The 9,053-nt window shown below is 38.4% G+C and overlaps 1 protein-coding gene across 1 annotated transcript; it reads left to right on the top strand.

Annotated features, from left to right (window-relative positions):
• Window positions 1-2,903: 2,903 nt before the first annotated feature.
• Window positions 2,904-8,817, top strand: LOC138209964 (immunoglobulin lambda-1 light chain-like). The gene is made up of 4 exons (XM_069168807.1): window positions 2,904-2,997; window positions 3,105-3,428; window positions 7,157-7,182; window positions 8,353-8,817. Exons 1-4 carry the CDS (start codon window positions 2,907-2,909, stop codon window positions 8,707-8,709), a joined length of 798 nt encoding a protein of 265 aa, XP_069024908.1. The 5' UTR covers window positions 2,904-2,906; the 3' UTR covers window positions 8,710-8,817.
• The last annotated feature ends 236 nt before the right edge of the window (window positions 8,818-9,053 follow it).

Below are 9,053 nucleotides of genomic sequence, written 5' to 3'. Positions count from 1 at the left end.
TCTGCCTGCCCACTGCCAAACTGCTTTAGTAACAAGCTGGTGAACATGACGGAGGATTTGGCAGCTAAAGTTCTGATTCATTTGTTTTTTTTTACTGGAGTTGGAAATCAGAGCTAAAATTAAACTACGAAGTTTATCAACAGAAACGACCACTAAATTCGATTAATCCCCCTTTTCCAGTGTCGATAAAAAAAACACTCAACATATTTCTCTTGATTGAAGCCTAAAACATTTTGCAGCGACGCAGAAGAAGAAGAGTTTCTACAAATTTCCTGTATTTCTGCATTTCATTACTGTATTTTATTTCTTAAACTGCTCTGCAACTTTTATTCTATTTTTTTTTTTTAGCTTGTTTAATGTTTAATGACTGTTTTTAATGTTTCAATCAATGCTCTTAATTGTTTTTAAATTTGCTTTTCTTTTGCCTGATGTTTTGATGCTTTTAATGGTTTTATGTGAAGCACTTTGAATTACCTTGTTGAAATGTGCTCTACAAATAAACTTGCCTGGCCTACAAATATATCGTCTAACCAAAATGTTTGTGCTGAATTTAGGTCAGTGTTGGCGCCATCAGGGACATGAACAGGTGTCCATGATGAAGAAAGACATCGGTAACGAGACAACCTCTTAAAAATGTCCCTTATTCAGCGTATTAAGGAAGTATTTTCTAAGTTTCTGATGTTCCTCCTCACAGACTTTATTTACGGCCCGGTTGAACTCGACTTGTCTTGCCGTTAAACACAAAACATCTGCTGGTTCTCTCAAGGGTGTGTTCATGATCTTCATTTTGCACCGACAGCAGCGGTTATTAGTCGTGTGGAGCAACAAGGCCCGGCAGCACTTTTTTAACCCGAGTATGTACGTGGGAGTCGAGGAAAAGTCTTTGTTTGATCAGCAAAATAAACAGATACGAATAAAAAAAGAAAAGACATTGCTATAAGACAAAAAAGAGGTCCACAGTTGAGGAGAATAAGTTCAGACTGAAAACGGGCAAAGAAGAAGAGTCATGAAGTCGGTCTGATTAAATTATAAGTTCCTTCATCTGGTCTCCCTTAAACATGCGCAATGACACTTTTAGACCAGAAGAGGTCGCAATTAGTCAGTTAATTCAACTGTGGAAACTCGAAACGTGATAATAAAATGAGGATGACAGTTTAAAAGACTTTAAAATAATAATTAAAAAAAACACCTCTTGTCCCCTTTTTCAATTACTTCACCTCCATCTGTACTGACAACAGCCTTCAAATGACTCCTGCTCAATAGAAACCTTAATTTATCATTATAAATAAAATGAAAAATAGAATAAAAAAATTACTTAAACTTTAATCCTGTTGCATTTGAAGCAGGATGAAATACAAAACGAATCAAATGTGCTTCACCAAAAAGTCAAGAGGACCCAACCTGGGAAAGTACTTGAGAAAAAAAGTTGGTCATGACCTTTGACCTTCAGCTTCTTTCCGGATCACAGCTGCCATCAACCATCACAATATAATCTAAAGACACAGATTGGCGTCCAAAAACCTTCACCACATCCCTCAAACCTAAAAAAACATGACTTTTAAATATTCACCTTTATGAAAAATACAAACTCTGTCAACTGGATTCATAAAAAGTTAAAAGACACAAGTTACGTCCAATACAAAAATTTATATTGTTGATAAAGACATATACCCCATGAAAACTTTTTTTTTTTTTTTAATTTGAAGGGTTAATCGATCTTTATGATCTGAAAAATTAACATCTGAACGAAGAAAATATGACTCAGTATTAAGTCTGGTAAGAAAGAGAAAGACAGAGTTACACGTTGAGACGGAGAAACTGGGAGTTTGGACGAAAACTGCTCCTCAGTGTTTCACTTCCATCTTTCAACTCAGTAACCTTGGCAACAGTAAGGCATCACTGCTGAACCACGGCAACAGACAGGTTTCAGTACTAAAGATAAAAATTTACACTTGATATTTTTTTCCTTTGCTCCTTTTATTTAGAATCTACAAACTACACTTTCTGAGATTAACAATTAAAAACACATTACATTACTTATATTGCATTGAATTGCCTATTCAATTCAAAGTAAAAACTCAAAACATTATTAAATCAACTCAATAAGACAATCTTTTTTTTTTTACAAAACAAAACTCTGATGTTTAAATATATTTATTTGTGATGTTCAAAATGTGCCAAAATAAAACTTTTGAGAAAGATCAAGTAAACTGGATGAAAATTTTGCAGCGGTTTGGATTGAAGACACAGACAGCTGTGCAACCAAGCAACCAACCAAGCAACCAACCAAGCACAGAACCAGCCAACCAAGCAACTATGCAACCAACCAAACAAGCAATCAAGCAACAAACCAAGCAACCAGCCAACCAAGAAACAAACCAAGCAAACAACCAAGCAACCAACCAAGCAACCAACCAAGCAACCAAGCAACCAACCAAGAAACCAAGCAACCAACAAAACAACCAACCAAGCAAACAGCCAACGAAGCAACAAACCAAGCAACCAACCAATCAACAAGGCAACCATCCAAACAACCAAGCAACCAGCCAACCAAAGCAACAAACCAAGCAACAAACCAAGCAACCTAACGAGTAATTCAGTTTTTAATTTATTGGGAAAAAATTCCACAAAAATGAGCAGGAGAATGAATCACGTTCTTCAGTTGTAAAATTTAGTCCATCAAACTGAATTCATAGAAGAACAAAAATAAACACATTCCTGATCAATACTCTGATTAACTGATTGATAAATTTATAAACATCACAAGACTGATAAAAGTCCTTGTTGGAGTCGGTCAGATCATTTCCATAGAGAGCCACTTTGCATCAGCAGCACCATGCTCCAGTGCTCTGGGACACTTTATAGTCCTGAGAGTTTGAACACTGGATGACTGACAGCTGTCCTTCATGACAACAGAAGCCACAGAAATCCTCCTCATCAGAAACATGACTTTGACCTGCGTCCTCATCTGGACTCTCCTCTGCTGCTGCTTCACAGGTAAAGTCCAGAGAATCCAACTCCTCTCCTCTATGAACATCCGTCCCTCTGAAATGAAGCCCACAAAACCGTGACGCTGCTTTATGTTGTTGTCTCTGTATCCTCAGAGTCCAGAGGCCAGGTCACAGTGACTCAGTCTGGAGCAGTGAGCTCTGCTCTGGGAGGCTCCGCCACCATCACATGTACAACCAGTCAGGACGTTTATGTTTACAGCAACAACCATCTTTTAGCCTGGTACCAACAGAAAGATGGAGGAGTTCCTAAACTTCTCATTTATTATACTAGCACCAGACAATCAGGGATTTCAGATCGTTTTACAGGCAGTGGATCAAACTCTGACTTCACTCTGACCATCAGAGGAGTCCAGGCTGAAGATGCAGCAGTTTACTACTGTCAGAGTTTTCATTACATCAACAGTCAGAATGTGTTCACACAGTGAAAAAGCGTCGTACAAAAACCTCCCTCAGTCAGACTGAACAGAAACTGAACTGATACAGTTCACTGAGTACACACACACACACACACACACACACACACACACACACACACACACACACACACACACACACACACACACACACACACACACACACACACACACACACACACGCATGCATGCTGTCACTGCTGCTTTGACTCAATGAAACAATGACACTTATTTCTATCAGGAACGAAAAACATATTTAGATTGTCCCATAAACATGGTTCAAATGTTGCTCTCGACAATCATCTCCACACAACTATGAAAATAAATCTCTCCTGCCTGCACTCTATGGTGAGTTACATGTGAAAACATAATCTCATGGTGCCAAATGTTGTTTTTTCCTGGATATAAAGACTAATATACAAAGTCTGTTAGGATAATGCAATCAAATGAGAAAACATTTGGATCACTTCGACTGTCGTGAAAAAAACAAAACATAGCATGAATGATTAGCTCCTAAAATTAAAAAGGTGAGTTTCAAAATGAAGGCTGTAAAATTACTCTAAAAATAATTTAAAATAAAAACTAAAATGAAAAGAAAAAAAAATAAGAATGATAAAAATCTAAATTCTAAATAGAAAAAAAATGTTATGGACAACAAACTAAAAGAAAACAAGGTTAATATGTGTAATATAGTTTTTTAAATGTAAAATTGTGTTTCAGGCTGAAGGTGGGCTGTGTAATGTTTTGAGAATAAAAATATGTCAAATATAAATATGTCACACCAATACTTAAATATTAAATTTTGTAAGTTGGTTCAAAGGATTAATAACCATGGATCCAATTAATAAATTACATTTCCACATCAAATTTATTGGTTATTTTGCTTCAATGAATCTGACTCTTCTATTGTCATTAAATGGTAAAAACATGGTGTGATTTTTTTTCATTGGTTCCATCTTTCACGCAAGTAAGCAATGCATGCAACTTCCCAGATGAGGAAACTGACGTTAACGCTGTCAGATGGAAACTTCATGTGTAAACCATGTGAAATATATGTACACACACAATGGTGCTAGAAAGTTTGAAGGAATTTTCTATAATTCTGCATGAACATGAAATCCTCAGATTTGAACACAAGTCCTATAAAAGAGAACCTACTGGGTCCAATTCTGTTTTGTATGTTTATAAATGCAACCTCTTGGATCTCTGTTTAAAACAACCAAGATTGCGTCACACTTCTATGCTGACGATACTCAGGTATACCTGCCTCTGAAACCTGACACCGCCTCTATGAATTCTTAAACAACCTGATTGGCTGTGTGAAAGTGTGAAAGAAGGACAGAGTGGGACTCTAAGATGTGAAACTTCCTGTAAACTGCCGGGAATGTTTGGTTTAGAAATGCAAAAAGAAGACTGGCCACAACACCGAGCCAGCGCAGAGGATGCTGGGAATTATGTGTGTGCTTTTGAAGGCCCGGGGTCGGTGCAGAGTGATCCTCTGTTTGTGGATGTTCAGTGTGAGCAGAACAATCTTTACTGTAACGAGGACCAGCGCTCTGTTAAAGGAGGTTTTCATTTCCTGGTTGAGTTTGGATCTGGATTAATCAGAGTGGAGGAAAAAGAAAGGAAACGTGCTGATTGGTTGATAGTAGAATATCATCAGCATACAGTGATTTTACAGAACCATGTCAGTGTGTGTGTGTGTGTGTGTGTGTGTGTGTGCTCAGTGAACTGTATCAGTTCAGTTTCTGTTCAGTCTGACTGAGGGAGGTTTTTGTACGACGCTTTTTCACTGTGTGAACACATACTGACTGTTGATGTAATGTTCACTCTGACAGTAGTAAACTGCTGCATCTTCAGCCTGGACTCCTCTGATGGTCAGAGTGAAGTCAGAGTTTGATCCACTGCCTGTAAAACGATCTGAAATCCCTGAATATCTGGTGCTAGCATAATGAACGAGAAGTTTAGGAACTCCTCCATCTTTCTGTTGGTACCAGGCTAAAAGATTAGAACTATATACGTTCTGACTGGTTGTACAAGTGATGGTGCCGGAGCCTCCCAGAGCAGAGCTCACTGCTCCAGACTGAGTCACTGTGACCTGGCCTCTGGACTCTGAGGATACAGAGACAACAACATTAAGCAGCGTCACGTTTTTGTGGGCTTCATTTCAGAGGGACGGATGTTCATAGAGGAGAGGAGTTGGATTCTCTGGACTTTACCTGTGAAGCAGCAGCAGAGGAGAGTCCAGATGAGGACGCAGGTCAAAGTCATGTTTCTGATGAGGAGGATTTCTGTGGCTTCTGTTGTCATGAAGGACAGCTGTCAGTCATCCAGTGTTCAAACTCTCAGGACTATAAAGTGTCCCAGAGCACTGGAGCATGGTGCTGCTGATGCAAAGTGGCTCTCTATGGAAATGATCCGACCGACTCCAACAGGGACTTTTATCAGTCTTGTGATGTTTATAAATTTATCAATCAGCTGTTCCTCGATGGAAAATTACCAAGAATTTATGATCTCATCATCTACGGTTCATAATATTATTAAAAGATTCAATGAATCCAGACAAATATCTAAACACAAGGGACAATGCTGAAAACTAATATTGGTTGGTGGTGATCTTCGGGCACTCAGGCAGCACTGCATTTAAACCAGACACAATTCTGCAGTGGAAATCATTGCATGGGCTCAGGAACACTTCTGAAAACTATTGTTTCTGAACACAGTGCATCGCTGCATCCACAAATTCAGGTTAAAACTCTCCAAAGAAGAAACAAGATAAAAACATGATCCAGACTCGCTGCTGCCTTCTCTGAGGTAAAGTGGAAAACTGTCCTGTGGTCAGACAAATCAAAATTAGTAATTCTTTTTGGAAATCATGGGCACTGTGTCCTCCAGGCTGGAAAGGAGAGGGACCACCCAACTGGTTAACAGGACACAATTCAAAAGCCACAACTGTGATGGTGCAGGGATGCATTAGTCTGGGAAGGCACCATGAATGCTGAAGGATAAATACTAGATTTGGAGCAACATATGCTGACATCCAAACAACGTCATGTTTTCAGGAGAATTCTTGCTTATTTCAACAAGACAATGGTAAACCAAATTCTGCACATATTACAACTACATGGCTCTCTAGTAGAAGACTCCGGGTGATAAACCGGCCTTCCTGCAGCCGAGACCTGTAACCCACTGAAAAACAATTGGTGCATAGTGAAAGAAAAATATGACAAAGGAGATCCCAAAGTGTTGATCAGCTCAAATTCGATATCAGATCAAAGTGGATAACATTTCACTTTCAAAACTCCAGCAACTTATCTCCTCAGTTCCCAAATGTTCACATTGTTATTAAAAGAAGAGGTGATGCAACACAGTCGACAATATGACCCTGTCAAATTAAAAATGAGAACATATTTCTCACTTTGAATGTTGATATGTTGTATTTGGTCCATTTTCAATTAAAAGTGTGTTTATGGAATTTGCAAATCATCCTGTTCTTTATTTATTTACATTTCCCAAAGCGTCCCAACGTTTTTTGAATTGGGGTTAAAAACAAAATGATAAATTCTCATATTTTGTTACACTGTTATTTTCGTTTTTCCTATCAGCTGACAAATTTATAAAAGTAGTAAGTTGTTTTGGTGAGTTTGTTTGTTTCAGAGTCAGAGAGCCGTGTCTCTCTGCAGTCAGAGGTTTTTGTACGGCGGTTCAATGAGTTTGTATCACTGTGGTTGCCTTTTGGTGGAGGAACCAGACTGGATGTTGGAAGTAAGTACAACTTAAAGCTGTTTTATTTTGGGAACGAATGTGTCACTGAATTAATTTTTTTGTTTAATTGCTCAGAACGTCAGATGACAAATCTTTACATTTAATTAATTTTTTTACATGTATGATTTTCTGACGTCTGATTTTGAAATGGAAGTTTAAAAATTAATTTGAAAGAATATAAAAAATTAGAATATTTCAGATGATGAATATTTATTTCTGGTTTTCATGTTAAAGCTGCATGTGGAGGCTTGTAGGTTTAGTTCAGTGTTTCAGAGTCAGAGAGCCGTGTCTCTCTACAGTCAGAGGTTTTTGTACGGCGGTTCAATGAGTTTGTATCACTGTGGTGGACTTTTGGTGGAGGAACCAGACTGGATTTTGGAAGTAAGTTTATTCTCTTTTCAACACTAAAAAGGAAATAGTAAACTAATTTTAGTATTGTTTGTTTAGTGTTAGATAGAAAATGAAACTTTTTTGTTGCAGCAATGTTTGAATTTATATTTGTATTTGTCTTCTTATATCATGGAGCCGATAACTCAGTTCAACTTTTGACATTTTCACTGTCAGACTGAAGTTTAAAGAACTTGATGTGTAGAAAAGATCAAACTTTATTCCTCCTCTGATTAGTTTGTGATTTTCAAGCACAATAATTGTTGTTAGGTTGAATACAAGTTCTATCAGTAAAACTGGACAGATTGAAGATAAAGATGCGTATTTGTAAATGAGCAAAATCATCTATATTATTATCGTGTCAAATATGGTTTCAAATTTAGTTTGAACTAATTTAAACAGTTAAATAACGATCAAAATCCACATATAGAACATTTTATGTTGGTGAGTTTCTTTCCTGTTGTTGTTTCCTCTAAATCCTTTAAACTAATGTGTCGTTCAGACTTTTAATGATTATGGTCAGAAAAACTTTGATTGTAAATTGTTCCACATCTTCTTCTTTTATTTTCAGAGTAGTTTGACATATTTCAGTGTAAACTGTACGATGATTCTCTCTGTGCTGATTTGCATGAGATGCTTCTTAAAGGGAAGTGAAACAATGTGTGAGTGAGTGACTGGTGGAGCAGAAAAAATATCTGACTGAAACTCCTTAAAGGACAAAATGAACTGTCTCCCAGTGAAGGTGTCCAAGTGTGTTTCCTGTCCTCTAACCTGAGTGGTGTCTCCTAGGTGATACTCGTCCCACCCTGACGGTGCTGCCCCCCTCCGTGGAGGAGCTGCAGAAGAATGAGAAGGCCACCCTCATGTGCCTGGCCAACAAGGGCTTCCCCTCAGACTGGAGTCTGGCCTGGAAGGTGGACGGCAGCAGCAGCAGCAGCAGCAGCAGCATCAGCTGGGAGGAGAGCAGGAGCCTCGCTGTGCTGGAGAAGGACGGCCGCTACAGCTGGAGCAGCACCCTGAGGCTCCCTGCAGACCAGTGGGGGAAGGTGGGCTCTGTGACCTGTGAGGCCACCCGGGGCTCCCAGACTCCCATCTCAGAGACACTGAGGAGAGACCAGTGCTCCCAGTCCTGACCTGCCTCACTGAGACTCTCATACTGGTTTCACTCTGATACTGCTCTCAATCTGGAACTCTGTCTTTCCTTCTTTGATGTGACTAAATAAAGATTCAAATAGTTTCGTTTTCCTCTTCATCATGATAGTTGTTCATGTTTTCAGTGAAATAAAGATATTTGTCTTCAAATCAAAAATGTTTCCAAGTAAAGATTTCTTTCATCAGATATTTTATTCCACTTAAACTCTTCAAATATTAAAGTAATGGTCGAGCGTATTTTTTATTGATTATATTAAAAATCTAAGAGCTCATTTAACTCTGTAATAACACCAAGAATTATGTGGGCAGAATTGAAAAGTTCACA

Source organism: Embiotoca jacksoni, unplaced genomic scaffold, assembly GCF_022577435.1.
Source record: "Embiotoca jacksoni isolate LCO1_2020_lvr unplaced genomic scaffold, fEmbJac1.0.p SCAF_41, whole genome shotgun sequence".
NCBI classification, from domain to species: domain Eukaryota; kingdom Metazoa; phylum Chordata; class Actinopteri; family Embiotocidae; genus Embiotoca; species Embiotoca jacksoni.
Note: the sequence above shows the minus strand (reverse complement) of the source record. Positions and strands in the feature narration are given on the sequence as shown.

Coding starts and splice junctions, on each gene's coding strand:
- LOC138209964 (XM_069168807.1), top strand. CDS start 2,907: ATGACAACAGAAGCCACAGAAATCCTCCTCATCAGAAACATGACTTTG. Junction 2,998..3,104: donor CCTCTGCTGCTGCTTCACAG/GTAAAGTCCAGA, acceptor CTGTATCCTCAG/AGTCCAGAGGCCAGGTCACA. Junction 7,183..8,352: donor GTGGAGGAACCAGACTGGAT/GTTGGAAGTAAG, acceptor CTCTAACCTGAG/TGGTGTCTCCTAGGTGATAC.